The sequence below is a fragment of the Saimiri boliviensis genome, chromosome 16 (assembly GCF_048565385.1).
Source record: "Saimiri boliviensis isolate mSaiBol1 chromosome 16, mSaiBol1.pri, whole genome shotgun sequence".
Classification (NCBI taxonomy): Eukaryota; Metazoa; Chordata; class Mammalia; order Primates; family Cebidae; genus Saimiri; species Saimiri boliviensis.
The window spans coordinates 50,507,911-50,528,575 of NC_133464.1; the positions used below are offsets into that span (position 1 = coordinate 50,507,911).

The 20,665-nt window shown below is 41.2% G+C and overlaps 1 protein-coding gene across 9 annotated transcripts in view; it reads right to left on the bottom strand.

Moving 5' to 3' along the window:
* The window catches only part of TDRD3 (tudor domain containing 3), a 408,301-nt gene extending 394,717 nt beyond the window's left edge, over positions 1-13,584 (bottom strand). For 6 of the 9 annotated variants that reach the window (XR_012514351.1, XR_012514352.1, XM_074387640.1 and 3 more), the window contains exon 1: positions 13,146-13,294. Coding sequence is in view for 5 of the 9 variants with exons in the window: in XM_074387640.1 (XP_074243741.1) it covers positions 13,146-13,186 (41 nt within the window). In the remaining 4 variants the exon portion in view is untranslated. Of the gene's footprint in view, positions 1-13,145; positions 13,336-13,547 lie in introns of those variants that run through there. The other 3 variants (XM_003927197.3, XM_010337924.2, XM_039473286.2) reach the window with 2 other exon arrangements.
* Between the last annotated feature and the right edge of the window lie 7,081 nt (positions 13,585-20,665).

Sequence of the window (20,665 nt, forward strand, 5' to 3'; positions counted from 1 at the left end):
GATCATGACATATTCCTAGGAGTCGAGGCCCCTGAATACCAACTTGGGCTCTCGGCACAGACACAAAGGGTTGCCAGTACTTGCCATTCTGAGTACGGTGAACTGAGCAAGGATACTGAGGAGCCCATTTTACATGCTTTATGTTCTAACAGTAACATATACACATCCTTTTTGGTGCTCATAATTGCAAGATAACAAAAGAGTAAACTCTTTAGCAGTGTCCTCAGGTAAAACCTCAGTGGACTTGAGCTCTGTGACAACTTAGACTGCAAGACACCTATGCCTACCTCTTTGCCTCATTAAAGACCCTAGCATGAAATACAATCTCATCATCCTAACTCCTTTCTAACTAAATATATTAGTCCATTTTCATGCTACTAATGAAGGCATACCTGAGACTGAGAAGAAAATTTAATAGGACTTACAGTTCCGCATGGCTGGGAGGCCTCAGAATCATGGTGGGAGGCAAAAGGAACTTCTTACATCATAGCAGCAAGAGAAAAATAAGGAAGCAGCAAAAGCAGAAACCCCTGATAAACCCATCAGACCTCATGAGACTTATTCACTATCACAAGAATAGCACAGGAAAGACCAGCCCCCATTATTCAATTACCTCCCCCTGAGTCCCTCCACACCTGGGAATTCTGAGAGATAAAATTTCAGTTGAGATTTGGGTAGAGACATAGCCAAACCATATCATTCCAACCCTGGCCTCTCCAACTCTCATGGCCTCACATTTCAAAACCAATCATGCCTTCCCAATAGTCCCCCAAAGTCTTAACTCATTTCAGCATTAAGTCCAAAGTCTCATCTGAGACAAGTCCCTTCCACCTATGAGTCTGTAAAACCAAAAGTAAGCTAGCTACTTTCTAGAGACAATGGGGTACAGGTTTTGGGTAAATGCAGCCATTCGAAATAGGTGAAACTGGCCAAAACAAAGGGGTTACAGGGCCCATTCAAGTCCAAAATCCAGCAAGGCTGTCAAATATTAAAGTTCCAAAATGATCTCATTTTACTTCAGGTTTAACATCCAGGTCACACTGATGCAAGAAGTAGGTTCCTATGGTCTTGGGCAGATCCACCCTTTTGGCTTTGCAGTGTACAGCCTCCCTCCTGGCTGCTTTCACAGGCTGGCATTGAGTGTCTCCAGCCTTTCCAGGTACATGGTGCAAGCTGTCAATGGAGCTACCATTTTGGGGTCTGGAAGACAATGGCCTTCTTCTCACAGCTCCACTAGGCAGTGCCCAAGTAGGGACTCTGTGTGGGGGGCTCCAAACTGACATTTCCCTTCTACACTGCCCTAGCAGAAGTTCTCCATGACAGCTCCACCCCTGCAGCAACCTTTTGCCTGGGTATCCAGGCATTTCCATACATCCTCTGAAATGTGGGCAGAGATTCTCAAACCTTATTTCTTGACTTCTGTGACCCCACAGGCTCAACACCACATGGAAGCTGCCAAGGCTTGGGGCTTCCACCCTCTGAAGCCACAGCCCAAGTTGTATGTTGGCCCTTTTCAGCCACAGCTGGAACAGCTGGAACACAGCACACCAAGTTCCTAGGCTACACACAGCACAGGGATCCTGGGCCGAGCCCACAAAACCACTTTTTCCTCCTGGGCCTCTAGGCCTGTAATGGGAGAGGCTGCTATGAAGGTCTCTGACATGACCTGGAGACATTTTCTCCATGGTCCTAGAGATTAACATTAGGCTTCTTGCTATTTATGCAAATTTCTTCAGCTGGCTTGAATTTCTCCCCAGTAAATGGGTTTCTTTTCTGTCACATAGGCAGCGAATTTTCCAAACTTACATGCTCTTTTTCCCTTTTGAAATGGAATGCTTTTAACAGCACCCAAGTCACCTTTGAATGCTTAGCTGCTTAGAAATTTCTTCTGCTAGATACCTTAAATCATTTCTCTCAAGTTCAAAGTTCCACAAATCTCTAGGGCAGGGGCAAAATGCCTTGCTAAAACATAACAAGAGTCACCTTTGCTCCAGTTCCCAACAAGTTCCTCATTGTCATCTGAGACCACCTCAGCCTGGATCTTATTGTCCATATCACTATCAGCACTTTGGGCAAAGCTATTCAACAGCTCTCTAGGAAGTTCCAATGCTTGCCACATTTACCTGTCTTCTTAAGAGCCCTGAGAACTGTTCCAACATCAGCCTGTTACCCAGTTCCAAAGCTGCTTTAACATTTTTGGGTATCTTTTCAGTAATGCCCCACTCTACTGGTAGTAATTTACTGTATTAGTTCATTTTCATGCTGCTGATAAAGATGCATCTGTGAATGGGAAGAAAAAGAGGTTTAATTGGACTTACAGTTCCACATGACTAAGGAGGCCTCAGAATCATGGCAGGAGGTGAAAGGAACTTCTTACATGGCCATGGCAAAAGAAAATGAGGGAGAAGCAAAAGCAGAAACCCTGATAAACTTATCATACCTCATGAGACTTATTCACTATCAGGAGAATAGCATGGCCCCCATGACTCAATTACCTCCCTCTGGGTCCCTCCCACCACACATGGGAATTCAGGGTGAAACAATTCAAGTTGAGATTTGGGTGGGGACACAGCCACACCATATCACTGAAGTACTAAGTCTAAGCAATTCTGAAATATCAAAAAGAAAAGAATTTGTCACTATCTCATAAAACATCAAATGTGAAAGAATTAATTCAGAAAACAGTTCCTACTAATATTACTTTGAGAGAAAACATTTCAAAGACCCTAAAGCAGATGTCCCCAAACTTTTTCCACAGGGGGCCAGTTCACTGTCCTTCAGACCGTTGGAGGGCCGCCACATACTGTGCTCCTCTCACTGACCACCAATGAAAGAGGTGCCCCTTCCTGAAGTGTGGCAGGGGGCCGGATAAATGGCCTCAAGGGGCCGCATGTGGCCTGCGGGCGGCAGTTTGGGGGCGTCTGCCCTAAAGAGATAGCTGGTTGTCTCAAGCAAAGAAATGTTATCAACATATTTCAAATTTTTCTTCTAACTACATACAAACATATACCTTTAAGTATATTATCTACATTATCACTAGTTATATCTCACAACAGTTGAATTCTATAAACAAGGTAGAAAATATCAACGAATAGAGAAAGCTTTCTTATAACAGTTTATTTTCTGCATTTCTGAGATCACATTTTTCATAACACTTTGTTTAAATTTCACAACATTCATTTCAGAACTAATTTTCTACTCTACAAAAACCTTGAAGAAGTTTCACATCCCTTGAGGACACAAAAGCAAAATGATGAATGATACAAAGACCAATTAAGATGAGAATAACATTCATTCCACAAGTATTTAGTGTCTACTGTGCACCTTACATCCTACTAAATGCTTGGAATACTACAAAAATATGTAAAGACTTGATCCTTCTCTTACAGAAGCTTACAAAATGATAAGGCATCAATCAAACTATCAACATTATGGACACTTAAACTTAACGTATATCCCTATTTCTCTCTCAAAACAAAGCTTTAACTGAATCAATTCCAAATTCATTATAAAATACTGGCTTAATTTACTTAGCAAGTTTTTCCATCAATACTTACACTTACTGATTCACATTAGGTATTTTACAAAATCCACCTTTATTAATCTTCAAAATCCTCATGGTCCCACTTAGAAACTGAGTAAAATAAAAATGTTTTTTCTTAATACCTTCATGTAATATTCATGACAGTGCCTTCTGAAAAGCTGTGGCTAAATTTTATTTGCTTTTTATATATTTAGAGGAATTTGGGGAAAGACTGTGAGGGAATTTTTTAAAAGACTTTCAGATATCTATATTTATAAAGAATGTTTTAAAAGCTACTCTAAGTCTCTAATATCAGCAAGTCAATAAACTACTACTGACCATATCAAATAGTCTTATCAAAGAACTCTTAAAAATATGTCAATTCTCTCTTCTTAGTAAAGTCAATGACTTTATAATGCATTATAAAGCTTTCCCCCCTATCTGGCAGCTCCTTAAAGACTAATTATCCTCTAAAAATGCTAAAATTTCTCAGTACTTGAACCTAGCCTCTTACTCAAAGCCTGGTTCTTTCATCAGTACTGTCCAGCAAATATAATGTCCACATATATAATTTTAAATTGTCTTCTAGCCATATTTTAAAAACAAAAAAAAGGTGAAATTCATTTAATAATTATTTTAACAAAACTTTTAAAAATATGATCAATGTAAAAAGTACTGAGATCCTTCCACTCATGTTTTACATGGTCTTCCAAATCCAGTGTGTATTTTACATTTATAGCACATCTGAATTTAGACTCGATACATTCCAAGTGATCAGTAGCCATATGTGACTGATGACCATCATACTGGAGAGCTGCAGCCTTAGATGATCTTATCCATGCACCATTTCAATCACCATCTATGCTGAAATGAGTCCAAATTTATCTCTAGCCCAGTCTTTTCTTCTGAGTGCAAGACTGGTATTTCTCAATGCCTGACTTATTCTAGATGACTTAAAGGCACCTCACACTCAAGTAATGCCAATTTAACTCATGACCCCCAACCCCAAAAAATATGACCATCTTCTAAGAGTCCCTATCTAACTGAATTGTAATTGACTTGAGGCTACAAGCCCAAAACCTAGAAATCAACCCTTTGAAAACTCCTCTGTCATTCATGTCCAATCCGTCAAAAAGTCCTGTCCATTTACCTTCCAAATAGCTGTCAAATCAATTGGCTGCTCTCTATCTCAACCAACACCATCTATTTAATAGTCCTGTGTAGCTCCATTTTCTTCAAGCCAAGGATACTTCAGAACTATATTATCACCACCATAACCCTCACATCATGATTAAAATTCTTAAACTAATTCCTATTGCCTTCAAAATAAAAACGAAACCTAACATGGCCGACAGGTCCAAGCTATGTGACCTGTTGTTAAGTATCTCCTAATCCCATCTCACTACACTGTCATTCTGTCTTGCCCTCTAGCCACGAAGGTCCTTCAGATATTTGTACTCACCATGCTCCCTAGTGCCCCGTGACTGTTGCAGATGCTCTGCTCCTCTTAGTCAGTTATCATTTATTCTCCAGATCTCAGGGAAGCATTCTCTGACAATCATGCAAAGAGTAATTCCCCTTTAACATGTGCATTTGGAATGGTGTCTCTTCTTCTCTCTAGCATATTTTATAGATACAGTATGTTTGAATATGTAATTAATGGTTTTTTCTCTTTAAGAGAAATGTGACTAATAACCACCTGACATCTGACTGTACTAAAAAAAGTGCCTGCCACAACATGGTGCTTAAGAATTATTTGTTGAGGCTGGACACTGTGGCTCACATCTGTAATCCCCATACTTTGGGAGGCCAGCACAGGTGGATCACCTAAGGTCAGGAGTTCAAGAGCACCCTGGCCAACATGGTGAAACCTTGTCTCTACTACCGTTATTAGTCCTTTTTCATGCTGCTGATAAAGACATACCTGAGACTGGGCAATTTACAAAAGAGAGAAGTTTTTTGGACTTATAGTTCCACATAACTGGGAAGGCCTCACAATCATGGCGGAGGGCAAGGAAGAGTAAGTCACATCTTACGTGGATGGAACAGGCAAAAAGAGAGCCTGTGAAGGGCAACTCCTGTTTTTAAAACCATCAGATCTCATGAGACCCATTCGCTATCACAAAGACAGCATGGGAAAGACCTGTCCCCATAATTCAATCATCTCCTACTGGGTCCTTCCCACAATACATGGAAATTATGAGAGCTACAAGAAAAGGTCTGGGTGAGGATGCAGAACCAAATCATATTAACTAAGAATAAAAAATTAGCTGGGCATGGTGGCAGGCACCTGCAATCTCAGCTTCAGGAGGCTGAGGCAGGAGAATCACTTGAACCTGGTAGGCAGAGGTTACAGAGAGCCAAAATCATGCCACTGTGCTCCAGCCTAGGCAACAAAGTGAGACTCTGTCTCAAAAAGCAAACAAACCAACAACAACAACAAAGAATTATTTGTTGAAGGAGTGCATTGATGAATGTGCCTTGTTCTCCTCGGCCAAAGACGAGAAGACACAATATTTGAGGAAGACATATACAGTGCCTTGTTTTTTCCTTAACCAAAGAGCAGAAGACATGATACTTAAAGAAGACATATACAAAAACCTTGCTTATACATCATTAGTACTGGAAAGCCTTCCAACCTTCCCACGTCTGGGTTAATTGCTCCCAGATGTGTTTCAACAACATCTTGCAAGTAAAATACCAGTGTATATCATGTTTAAATTCTGCCTGTCTTGTATATCATTATATCTCAGCAACAAACACAGTGCTTTGTATACAGGAGACATAAATATTTACTAAATGTATTTCAGTGCACACATCATTGTATAGAGTTATATGTTTCTCTGCATATGCCTTACTTATTATTGTAAAGATATTATAATTCAAAGGCACTATACTGCTATTTGTCTCTACTTTTAAGGCCATAAAACTGTACTACAGGTGAGAAGTTCATACACACACTCACACCAGTCCAGTAGAGATGTGAAACCTACTGGGCTTCCAGTGCCATGGTGCATGCAGGCTCTCTGTCCAGCCCCAGAGCACCAGGCAGTTCTTTCCTCCTTTTGTCTATCACCAACCTGTTTCTTTTCTGCTATCGGTGTCTTTGATGTCACAGTTTTTAATAAAAACTTACATTATTACCAGACATTTTTGCCCATCTTCTTTGCTTTTCTTTGTTGTGCTGTGACATTGCAAGTGTTTCTCAAATTTTTACATAAAAATTTCTGCATTGCTGGGCATGCAGTATGCTTCTTCCAAAATTTATCTGGCAATAGTGTTCTTCAGCTACTTCTAGATCCTAGACCTCTCAGAAAGAATGAGTTTCTTGACTGATGGCACTTAACTGAAACATGATAAGTCAAAATGCCAATATTATTTTGTCAAAAGGAGAAAACAAGCCAAAAAAGTTGATATAGTCATATTTTTATGGTTCTTGAAATGTTACTATGCAATTTTTAGTTGATTTAGCAAATGCTGCTGTGTGAAAGGAAAAAATTATTTTCAACCTGCTGAGGTAGCAAGTTTCTTTTTATACCCCTTTATGCTTAAGGCAGTCAAATCTACAGGCAGTTGAAACTAGATTTATAGGTTTGTTGCCAAAAAAAAAAAAAAAAAAACAAAACTGCAAATGGCACCTTGAAAACTGAACACTTGCACATTTTAACACAATATCCAGTCATTTTTCGCAGTTTACAGTATCAGTAGAAGCTGTAAAGCACTATGTAATATATTTTGAGACAGAAGGTCAACAAGGTTTATTACCTTTGAACGTTTTAATTTCACAACAATATAAGCCAAAGAGATAGTTACAAATGTTCCTTAAAGAAATAGAAAATATTTCAAAATAGAAGGATGTCTCCAATAAATTCCCCTAAAATCTGACTAAAAAGCTATTGGTTTCCTCTAATGTTCTTCAGCATATAAAAAAGTGTTTTAATGATTTGAATCCTTTCCAAAAGAGTATGTATACCAAGATTTTTACATCTGCCTGTCTTGTACATATGACTTAAAGTCCATGAAGTGTGGTAATTAAAGGTATATCGTACACTAGATTTTTAAAACTCTGCACTTAATACTAAACCTTGTAAAGAACTACCGATATTCTCTACAAAATGTATCTATTTCTAAGAGTTGTACTGGAATAGTGAGAAACCAAAACTTCAAATACCTTCTTATTATATGCATAAACTCATATTTTATGTCTATTACCACTAGCATAAAAAGGCATAATCATATTGCTGCTACTGCAGAGGTATACAGTATACAATATACTGCATGATGCTGCTTTATAATATATGATGCTGCTATATAATGTTTCTCATCTGAAGAGTGAGACCATTCACCAGCAATCTGCTGGAAAATAGGTGTGTCTCTAAGAAAACTAGAACAAAACAAACAAAAGGACAGCAGTGGTTGCAGACTGGGCATCTGAGTTTCTTAGTCATGATCATTAACATGTCTGAGAAGAAGCCTCTACGTAATGAAAGGGTGAAAAGAAACCCTTCATCTGGGGACAGGCCAAAAACTAGGAATTAGAAATTCCAGCAAAATGTCCTGAAGTTGTTCCACCTCTTTGTAGTAACTATCTTTAAGGTAATGGAATAGAGTAGGCACCTGAAGACGAGAGCAATAATCACTTTATAACCCATACTGTCATTATGCTTATTTTCTCTATTTACCCCCTTGGTTGATTTCTAGTTCTACATTTTGAGAAAGACCTTAATAAGCTATAGCCTTTCTTAATTGTTCAAAAGTGAAACAAAGGGAAAGGAGTTATGCATGCACTTGGGCCAGAGGATGTCAGCATGGTGGTAGCACAAATAATCAAACAGAAATAACCCCAAAGGGGAAAGTGAAATTCAAGGAGTAAGAAGGAATTTGTTTATCCTCTCCATCCCATCCCTGCCCTCAAAACAAACAAAACAAAACAAAACCTAGAGTATTCCATGGCTAAACCTTGGGTGTTAGAAACCTGGGTTTCTACATGTTCTTTCAGGACAAAATGGAAATGCTATTTTATATGCTACCTTAAAGGATCTTTACTCAAACTACTGGGTAAAGGAAGCAGACACAATATACTGTCTCACTTTTTCAGAAACAGTCGTCCCTCAGTATTCATAAGGGATTGGTCCCAGGGCCCCCAACAAATAACAAAGTCTACTGATGCTCAAGTCCCTGATAAAAATAGTGTAGTATGCCGGGCGCGGTGGCTCAAGCCTGTAATCCCAGCACTTTGGGAGGCCGAGGCGGGTGGATCACGAGGTCAAGAGATCGAGACCATCCTGGTCAACATGGTGAAACCCCGTCTCTACTAAAGATACAAAAAATTAGCTGGGCATGGTGGCGCGTGCCTGTAATCCCAGCTACTCAGGAGGCTGAGGCAGGAGAATTGCCTGAACCCAGGAGGCGGAGGTTGCGGTGAGCCGAGATGGCGCCATTGCACTCCAGCCTGGGTAACAAGAGCGAAACTCCGTCTCAAAAAAAAAAAAAAAAAAAAATAGTGTAGTATATGCATATGATCTACACACATTCTCCTGTATACTTGAAATCATCTATAGATTACTTAAAATATCTAACACAATGTAAATGCTATGTAAAGTTATATTTTATTTTTTAATCGTATTTTGTTATTTTTTATTTTTTAAATTTTTCCAAATATTTTAGATCTGTGACTAGTTGAACCCAAGGATGCAGAACCCACAGATACGGAGGGCCAACTGTATTCTTAAACTTCAAAAAACACAGAATTTACCAGATTTTCAGATAAGCCTAGTTTGCAATTAGATGATTCACTGCAACAAAAAGATTTATTTTATTCTAATAGGATCACCCCTCAGAACAAGCCCTTTCTCTTTCCTGCACTAGGAAAGTAAATTTACATACCACAAAATGTTTCAACCCAATTTTCAAATTTAAAATGTGTCACTTTTGATCAATAATTTAAATTAAATGTGGTCACTTTGGTTAATTTTGGGTGGAAATGAGTACTGAATGTTTATTCTAGACATCTGGGCCGTATTCTTGGTTCTGCCATTTATAAACCTGAGCAAATTATTGAAATTCTCAGTTTCCTCATATGCACAAAGAGAGAGTTAAGCTATACAACACTAATTCAATGGAAGATACTTTTTTTTATTTTTATTTTTTTTTTTTTTTTGAGAGTCTTGCTCTGTCACCCAGGCTGGAATGCAATGGCACTATCTCAACTCACTGCAACCTCCCCTCCTGGGTTCAAGCAATTATCTTGCCTCAGCCTCCCCAGGGAGTTGGGATTACAGGTGCCCACCACCACGCCCAGCTAATTTTTTTTGTATTTTCAGTAGAGACAAGGTTTCCCCACTTTGGCCAGGCTGGTCTCAAACTCCTGACTTTGGGTGATCCACCCACCTTGGCCTCCCAAAGTGCTGGGATTACCAGTGTGAGCCACCACCATGCCCAGCCAGAAGATACTTTTTCAAAAATATAAACACAACTAATTAGGTACCCTGTGACATGTTTCTTTTTAAAGCAGACAAACAAAGGATGGAGACGGAGAAAAATTCAAAATGTCCAGAGATCAACCCTTTGAATCTTTCTCCTGTGAGTAGAATTTTATATTTCCACTCACAGTGATCAAAGATATCATCCTAAAGGGAAATGTATCTCTGAAGAGAGAAAACAAAAAGGCTGAGTGAGTGATACTGTTATCTAAATAAAATCAGAGTCAAATATCTTCTTCCCATTAAGGTATTCCATGCATATGATTAAGCCTCACAAGGTACCTTTCAGTGCATTATTTAAGCATAACCACTATACTGTAATCCCTGAAACATGTCTAAGTTCAAATCAGCAAAATCTAATACTTTGTATGCTACTTACTGGCCATTGAAGAAAAAAAAATTATTGTAAGTCTGCCAGGTAGCTACTTCTGAAGTTATATTTTAAAATATTTTTTATAGGGATTCTAATGAAGATTTAAAAAGATGGGGGGAAATGCACTTAAAAATAATGTAAGCTTGAACAGACTGGTCTACATAGGTCTTCTGTACCCCCCTGAAGATCACATTTTCAGAATTCTAAGCTTTCAGCACTAAATATCTCCCTAATCTGCTATTTTAGGTGAAACCAATAGAACTGATTTAATGATAGTGTTTCCATGTTTTAGCATCTGTTTCTTTTTAGGTTCGACAAGTAACTAAGTACATAGATTTGAATACTAAGAAAAATGGTTTGGGCCAGGCTTGGTGGCTCACGCCTGTAATCCAAGCACTTTGGAGGCCAAGGTGAGTGGATCACCTGAGGTGAGGAGTTCAAGACCAGCCTGACCAACATGGTGAAACCTGGTCTTTAAAGAAAAAAAAAAAAAATTTCTTAAATTAAAAAAAGAAAAATGGTTTGTCAGTGACAATAACAGAGAACCCCAAGTTTAAGAGCAAACTCAGGATATAAGAACTAAAAGGAGCGAAAGCCCTTCCCTGAGAAATTTTCCTTCCAGTGCTCTTTTCTGCCTTTAAACCTTTGTGATTATAAATTTTAACATGGTAAGAAGTCCCTAATTAAAGACCTAGTAAAAGCCACCTGAAAACCTAGGTGATCCTCCTGCCTAGTCTGTTCAAGACCTAGCAGGAATTACACGAAGCTCAAAATTCCCAGGAAGATAGTCTTACTAGCCCCACAGGTTATTACTTGCCTTTATGAGTCACCGCCATACACAGGCAGCACAGAGTGGTGGGAGAAACATAAACAGACAATTTGCAATACAAAGTAGCAAATGCTACAATGTAACACTGCTGAAGATTTGTAACCATTTAACAAAGCAAGGTGGGTCTCAAGCTTCTGCAGAGGCCCTGCCCAGAGAATTCTGACTGGCAGGGGCATTCCAAGGTCAACTGTATTAGACCTCACGGAGAACATCTACAATCTGGTGCACTCCTTGGCAATACAGTTAAAGAGAAAAAATAAAACCTAGTTCCCGCCCTGGAAGAGCATAAGAGGCCAAAGAAAACAAAGTTATCATGTGTTCGGGATCCAAAAAATGAGACTAATCTTTCCAGAGCAGAGGTCATGTCGGGAAGCAGTGAAAGACTGAGTTTGTAAAATGAAAACATTACTAGTGTGAAGAATCAACGCTCAATCTAATGAGAAATGGAGAGAAAGGGAAATGAAAGAGCGATCCAAGATTATTCAAGACACCCTTGTGGGAAACTGAGAGGAGAGATTCCTATTGAACAAAAACAAAACTGAAGACGGTGAGTCTTCAACTCTACAATCTGTTATGCCTGTCCTGTTCTTCGAAAAAAACTATAGGTACAATAACGCGTAAGGGTTAAAGGAACCAGGCCCGGAGCCAAGCCCTCTGTGCTGAATATTCAACTCCATCACTTGCCGGCTATGTCGTTTTTTGGGAAAGTTACTTAACAGCTCTGTTAAGTAACAGAGAACCTCAGTCTCCTCACCTGTAAAATGGGGTGGACGAGTGCCTTTAATACCAGGAGGGGCTTCTTCAAAACACAGTTGTGATTACATCTCTCTACTGATCAAAAACTGTATTCACAATATCAAATCCACATCTTTCGCCAACCGTATCGATCTTGTATAGGTTCTGCAAGCAATAAGCGCTTCCATGTCTCATCTCCGGCAGCTCTGTGCTAGAAAGCCTTTTCCTTACCACCTTTCTAAGTCCACTTCAGGAAATGAACTCTCCCTCCCATTCCACAGTGCACTCCTCTGTTCCTCTGTACGGTTTACCACTATTCCCCCAGGGTCTGTTTGGTCTTTTAACGCTCACTCTTTCTTCTAAAGGCAGTAATTTCAGAGAGCCAAGGCAAATCTTTTTCATTGCCGTCCCTACCCTTCATCCCAGAATGTGCCTGTCTGTGCAAGCCTGGGAAAAGCGTTACTGAATTAAACCGGCTGATCACCACCGTAAAGGCCGCAGTTCCAGAAACTGCCTCATTTCGCATTGCTTTCAAATCCCGAAAATCTTCACACGAAAGGCCTCTTCAAATCATAACACCATCCTTTCAAGAAAAGTTCTACCGAGCACCCCCACGAGTTGACAATGCGGTCATTCTTAGCTCCAGAAGTTGCGTGTGCGCCGCGGAGGGCAGCTGCACAGCGGTCCTCCCCGCACTCGGAAATAAGGGGCAAGAGGCGGCGGCTCCGGCGGCAGCGAGGGCTCCGCTCCGCTCTGCCCCCAACTTCCCGCGTGCCCGCGGGCTCCGGCCGCGCTCGTCCCTCTCCGCCGCACTCCGTTCCCAGCCCTCGTCTCCCCCGGTCCCGCCGCAGCGGCACCCCCTCCCCGGAGCGGCGGCGCGGAGCGCGCTGCGGTTCCTCCCGGCGCTCCGCCGGCCCGAGCTCTGGGCGGCCGCCCGCCCGGCCCGCGGCCCCCGGCCTCTCCCCAGGCCCGCCGCCCGGGGCCCAGGCCGCCGCCACCGCCGCCGCCCCGAGGGGAGCTGAGGGGACTCGCTCGGCTCCGCGTGGCGCCGGGGGCGGAGCCGGCCCGAAGGGCCCGCGGAGAGGCCGGGGGTGGACGGCGGCCTCCGCCTCCCCCGACACGCACCCCGCCGCCCCCAACCCAACCTCCTTGGGGCCCCGGCCCGCGCCCGCGGCCCGGCAGCCGGCGAGACTCGCCACTTACCAACCCGCCTGGGACAACGCCGCGCCGGGGACCTCGGCCATGGTCGCTGCTTAGGCCGGGGGTGGTGGGGGGCTGGGGTGGGGGCGGTGGGGAGGCCTCCTACTTGAGACCCCCCCCTAAAAAAAAAAAAAAAGAAAAAAGAAAAGAAAAAAACTCCTCTGGTCGGCTCTGCAACTGGGCATGCTCAGTGCGGCCGGCGCTTCCGCGTGCGGGTTCCGCTCGCCGCGTTTTCTGAGCGGCCGCAGGGGCCGGCCTGGCGTGGGGCTCCCAGGCTGCGGAGCTCCGGGGCCCGATCCACTCAACGCGAGCTGGGGGCGTCGGAGTCTGAGGGCCGCTGAGGGACTTTGCCTCCCCACCGAGGGCTTTCACTTGTTTTGGGGGCCACTTTTCTGAGTTGCACACCTTGGAAAGTCGTGGGGAGGTTCTTCGTAGAGCCAAAGTGTGGCGTGTGCAGCGCCGCCAGGCGGTCACCTCGGAGACGGCAGGATGAGGCCAGGGACGGAGCGCGCGTCCAGGACGGCGCTAAAAAGGCCACGGTTCGGGCAGGGAGACTCAGAGGTGTCCCCAGCCCATTCCGCACAAAAGTTCACTTTCTTAAAAAGATTCGTTCCCTTCACCTCGCCTTTTGGACCTCCCGGACGCAAAGAAAAGAATGAAGGGCAGGCTTTGGTGAGTCCGCACGGGCAGATCGGGTGGAAGCCGGACACCACAGTGAAAATGACTGGTCAACCCGAGAAAACCTGCACCTCGGAGATGTGGGGAAGGGGGGCGGTCGTGTCAGTGCTTGTTTTTCCTGTTGACCTCCACATGGGACCATCCGTGTCCCAGCGCGGCCTGTACCGTCAGGGCTGGCGACTGCAGCCGCCCCGCCGCCGGTGCCCATCGCCAGCGCTCCAGAGGGCTGCGGCGCGGGGTGGGTCTCTGAGTGGGCATGCGCGGCGGCGTCGCCGAGCGGCACCGCGGACGCTACCGCGCGATTGGGCGTTTGCGACTCACGCTGGCCAATCAGGGAGGAGCCGGCGGAAGGGTTCGCGGGCCGAGGAGGCGCTCGCGCTCTAAAAGTTTGCTCCACCCTCTTGATCTTTGACTTCTGGGGCGTCCGGGAGGTGCGGGGCGGAAAGTACGCTGCTGAAGGGCACTGTCCCCATCTGCCAATTCGAGGGAAGAAGACGTAACCCCTGTCTCCGCGACTTGCCGCCGCTGCCTCATCTAAGGGCATCATCAAAAACAGACTTGGAGCAGAGTCTGCGGAACTGGGCAGAGGCGCTCGGGATTGGGGAGGAGATTGGCAGTTCCAGAAGGAAGGGGATAAGTGCCCTGGGTGGAGCTGAAATTCCTTAATACAGATTTTTCTCCTTTCAGCTGGGGTATTCCGTTTGGTCTTCCCAAAAGTCATAGTTATAAAATCGCGATGCTTTCTTAGGTAGAATGCTATTGAGATGTGTTCCCAAGCATATTGTTTAGATAATTTTAGATCAGAACTAGCTTCATCCTATTCCCTACAATGTGTGGCAGTATGCAATGTTTAGGTCAGACGTATGCTACAATTGTATTTCCATTTCTAGTCATTGGCCATCATTTACAGGAGCCAGGAATAAATTTGCCATTTAAAAGGTAAATAGATGACTCAAATAGCCAACAATTTTTATTGGCAGTTAGAATTTTTTCTTACCAAATATTTACCTTTTGCAGTTAATGTAACTTGTTAACTATGAAAATGGTATGTTGTCCCAATCATCAGAATTTCTCACTGGTTATGAAGCCGTTTGTTCTACATGCAGTATAATTCAGTAAGGATTTACCACTGCTTGGTGCTTACAATAATAAAATACTTCACAAAATAGTAAATTCCTTTAAAGAATGAGATTCCCACTGGAGAAGTTTGGGACAATAGAGCATCCAAAAAATGGTGACAATAATTGATTAAACACATTGAATTTCTTCCGGAGTGCCACGAAAAATAAAAGGAACGGAGGACAGAACATTTTCTTTCAGAGGAAAAGATAATCAATGTAGAACAAATGATAGAAAAATCACAATTTTCCAGGTCAACCACAATTGATTCAGGAAATTTTATCAGAGGATACTAAAAGCCACAAGGTGAAAGACTAGGAGTGCAGGATCTTCACATCTTCACATGGTCTCAAAGTATCAAGCCATAACGTGCTTATTAAAGAAGAGACAGTGTACCTTTACCTTTAAAAAAAATCACTGGCTTAACAGATCAAAGCTAGAATCACTAATAATGGGAAAATCTAATGTAGTCTGCTTACAGATGTCATGCAACTAGACATACACATCACTTAAGAAGTATTCTTTGACACCTGTGATCCCAGCACTTTGGGAGGCAGAGGTGGGTGGATCACAACATTAGTTGTTCAAGACCAGCCTGACCAACATGGCAAAACCCCATCTCTACTAAAAATACAAAAATTAGCCGGGTGCGATGGCAGGTGCCTGTAATCCTCACTACTCAGGAGGCTGAGGCAAGAGAATGGCTTAAACAGGGGAGGCTGAGGTTGCAGTGAGCCAAGATCATGCCATTTTACTCCAGTCTGGGCAACAAGAGCAAGATACCATCTCAAAAAAAAAAAAAAAAGAAAGAAAGAAAATATTCTTGCCAAAATTGTTTAACCTGAATTTAACGAAGCTTCTGGACAGTGGATCCTAAACCAACCCCACACCCCCAGATCTGTTTAGCAATGTCTGGGTTGTCACAGTCTGAGGAGGTAGGGGTGTTATGCATCCCATGGGATGCAGCAGGGATACTGCTGAATATCTTACAAAGCACAGGATATCCTGCACTCGGAAGAATGATCTGGCCCAGAATGTCAATAGTGCTAAGGTCTATATGTGAGAACAAATTTAAAGGACATATAGGGGATATCTGAGTAAGTTAAACATGAAGACACAAGCAAATAAATCCACAGTGAGGCATATTCTACAGGAAACCTGGCCTAGACTGTTAAAATGTAATTTAAGGTTTTTTTTTAAAAAAAAAATTCTTTCAAATTTAAGAGATGTAAGAGACATGGAAACAAAATGCAATCCTGAATATGAAAAATAAATGAAAAGACAGTTACTGATGGCCAGTTGCAGAAATTTGAATCTGAACTGGATATTGGGTAGTATAATGGAATTAAGGTTTTCTTAAATGTGATAATGGTATTGTCCTTAAATTGGGAATTTTATGTCGAAAACACAGATATAGAATAATTGGGTCTACAAGTTATTTGCAAATGATTCAGAGAAATATATATGTTGCATATATACATGTATGTAGATAACAGCAAAAGGAGGTAAATGTGACAAAATATTAAAAATGGGTGAATCAGATGGAGGGTCTACATGTATATTATGTTTTTTTCTCTAGGTTTGAAATTTTCCAAAATAAGTGTGAATTATTAATTTCTTTCACATCAAAAATTTTAAATTGGAATTATGTTCTATGTAGATTATTTAGTGCCATGGAGAATAGTAATAGCTGACTAGATGAAAAAAATAGATTTCCATTTTTAATTAGTTAAATCATTGATTTACAGAAAATAGATAGCTACAATGAGCTGAAGTTGGGGATAACCCTAAGGGTGACCAAAAAAAAAAAAAAAAAAGGTTAGGTCCAAGAAAACAAAAAGGAGGAATTAAATCAGTTTGGATTCTGTGGTATAAATTAGCAGGAGAGAGAGAGACTGAAAATCCATTCACCTTTGTTTCGCCTCTATCATTTCAGTAAAGGAAAAGGTTTTCAGACTAAAAAGGGTAAAAGAATATGGATAAGTAATAGAAGCTACAATAAAAAAGTGAGTTGATAAGAGTGCCTGGCCCTCTGAGGCAAATTATATCTTGTGACTGTAAGCCATTTGCATCCCAGGGAATACTAAAATAACCTATGAATGACTTAGATGAGCCAATGCCAGGAGGCCCTATTATATCTGAAATCACCTGAAGAACCTATAATTTAAAAGAATGCTAGTTGCACTCACTTATAAAATGAAACATCACAATTTAATGTATCTTCTGGATACATTTTAGTTTTCTGTATTCACTTTGATTTTAATAAAATTCAGTCACTTTCCAACAGTTTTAGCATGTGACTTTTCATAAGTATATGCAAAAGGAATTGGCCTCTTTTGCTTTCACATCACAAGATATAGCCGTATATATTTTAGTTATCTCATTTAATTCACTTTAAGTACTAAACTTTGCCACAATCTTTAAAGCCATTAAATTTACCAAGACTACATCTATTTTGTGTTTACAGCATGATAAAGTGTGCAGGAAGATCTGTTTTTTAAAGAGAAGTGGAAAATGACCCCCCAGAGAAAACCTTTGTAAACTTTTGCTATAATTTTCATAGTTAATTAAATTTGCATTAAATTACTTCCTGTATTTTCTCACCTTCCTCATGAAGGAACTAATGTATACAGTGGTCCATTTCTAAGACAAAGTGCCCTAAATCAGCTTAGGTCAGCAAACTACAGAAGAAACAGGATGTACTAAGCCCTGCTTGGATAGCTGATGTCTGCTTGTCGGCCTCCCACTGCCCCACTTCGTCACCCTGGCTTTATTGCCCTCACCTGAACCAAAGTTTAAGATAAAAGTTTACTAGCCTACAAAATAGCTTGTTTTGTCTGTTCTTATCAGCCTGCCCAGCTACTTAGGTCATAAGTAAAATACTTGAAGAGCCCCTGAGCTAACTAGGATTGCAGTGCACTGTGGTCTGCAATAAAATGCAGCAAGACAATCCTAAAAAGAATACCTAAAGCCCCTACTCAACAATCGATAGGCAATGTCCGGGAAAATTGTAACCCAGTAGTACTCAGCCTATGTCCTGTGCACTAGGGGATAAATTGCTTGTTAAAACTGTGCTGGGTGTGCCTGCTCATCAGACAGCCAATCTTGCAAGACTTATTAAAAGTCTCACTTTTGCTGTTCTCTAGGTCTCTAAGTCCATTCTTTGAGTTTAGGCAGGTGAGTTTATTTCTACGCTCAGAATTACCATAGTCTAAATATGCTACAAATCACTTACTCTCCTTAAAGCTTACCCCTAAACTTGGCCTAACATGCAGTCTGCTCTTAGATCTCCTGAAGACCTCAACCACTGTCACTTACCCCTGTTCTTTGGTACATAGCCACTTTTCAGCACACTGAAAGGACTCTTATCTAACTAATTTGAATTAATTTTAGAACTAACATTTCACAGGAAACTATGTAAAAGAAAAAATATATATGCTTTATTATTCACCTTTTTTCAACTAATGTTAACACTTTCCTTTAGAGTGGTCGATAAAGTAATGAAATTCAAGGTCAAAAAATATGTTAGCGCTATTTCTTTACAGACTATTCCTACCACTCTCCACTTCTCTTGAAGTATGGGGAAGTTTTCATCCAGTGTTCAGTGGCATCCTGTTGAGTAATTTTCTGTTAAATTGGTAAAAGGTAGAAACAGGACTCCAGGATATTCTGACTCTAAAACACATGCTCTTACGTCCTGTATTCATAAGGAACTGGAAATATGATAGGATCACTGACGAGGAACAGAGGATGAAATGAATGTGCTGATTTTAAATCTGAATCTAAAGTGACAAGACATGGCAATTATCAAGTAGTGATTTGGGCTGTAAAAGAGGTAAGGGCAGATTTAAATATACTGATTTTAGGAATCACTTTATAAGACATTGCTAAAGCTTTAAAAATGAGTAGGCTTCTGAGGAGTTGTGAGGCTTCTGAGAAGAGGCTCAAAGATGCAGCCTAAGGAACAACCACAGTAAACAGTAGGAGAAAGAAGAAGCCACAAAAAGATAGAAAACCAATACTCAGATTTCAAGAAGGAGAACTAGAATGCTAGAAAGACAAATAATATGGATGGATTTTTAAAACAAATAGGTGGAATTAAGTTAAAATGTATTTGCTTGACAACCTATAGACAAATCCTTAATAAAAGGGCAATATATGTAGACAGACCAGCATCCTCAGTTAATCCCGAACATCAATATTCACATTCTTATTATCAGTGCAACAAAATTTATTGAATGTGCTAAATATTTTCTAAATAAAAATGAAGAAAGAGGATAGAGGTAAAGTGACCTTCTTAATGTAGCTCTGTTGTTAAGTAACAAAGCTGGGATTTAAATTTATGTCTGTCTGACATTCATACCATCCTCAACCAGTACACCATTCCCAGAATGTGCGACAAGTAGATAGACAGCATTTCCAGGTGTTTCTGACATGACATTAAATAACATTGACTCAATAAATATTGCCGAATTGATCTCATAATGAGAAAGCTATTTCCCCTTCCATTTGTCTAACAGCCTCAAAGAGGAGGTTTCAGTTTGGAATGAGTTAACATCCCTTTAATTTTAATATCTCTTTAACTTTAATCCTTTTAATACCAAATTCCATTTTTAACAAAAAGATAGCAGGCCTCAAGGTCAGAATCTTTTGTAGACTACAATATCTAGCTATAATTTAATAACATTATTATGTTTTATACTTATGACACATTCTGATTTTTTATTTACAGTAGTGAATAAAGTTTTCTGTTTAAATGCACACAAGGCCAGGTGCAGTGGTTCACATCTATAGTCCCAGGATTTTGGGAGGCTGAGTTAGAAGGATCACTTGAGGCCAGCCTAGGTGACATGGCAAGATTCCATCCTTCAAAAAATTTGAAAGTTAGGCATAGTGTTGTATGCCTGTAGTTCTAGCTACTCAGGAGGCTAAGGTAAGAGGATCACTTGAGCCCAAGAATTCAAAACTACAGTAAGCTATAATCATGCCACTGCACTCTAGTCTGAGTGACAGAATGAGAGCCTTTCTCTAAATTAAAATAAATAATAATAAATACACATAAGATTTTTTAAAGTGTTCAAAAACTTAGTTTTTTTTATTGTTTTATTTTTATTTTTATTTTTTTGAGATGAAGTCTCCCTTTGTTGCCCAAGCTGGAGTACAGTGGCACGATATGGGCTCACTGCAATCTCCACCTTCCGGGTAGAAGTGATTCTCCTGCCTCAGCCTCCCGAGTAGCTGGGACTACAGGCACGTGCCACCGTGTCTGGCTTTTTTTTCTTTTTTGTATTTTTAATAGAGACAGAGTTTCACTGTGTTGGCCAGGCTGGTCTTGAACTCCTGACCTCGTGATCCTGCTGCCTCAGCCTCCCAAAGTGCTGGGAATACAGGTGTGAGCCACTATGCCCAGCTCAAAAACTTATATTAAGCAAACAATAATACAGGAAGTATTTGGATGTGGCAAAATTGTAAGAGAGGCTTGTGGATCATTATAATTTAGGGAAAACTGCACTACCTTCTTTTTTTTTTCTTTTTTTTTTGAGATGGAGTCTTGCTCTGTCGCCCAGGCTAGAATGCAATGGCACAGTCTCAAGTCACTGCAGCCTCTACCTCCCAGGTTCAAGCAATTCTCCTGCCTCAGCCTCTCGTAGCTGGGATTATAGGCGCCCGCCATCAAGCCTGGCTAATTTTTGTATTTTTAGTAGAGATGGGGTTTCACCATGTTG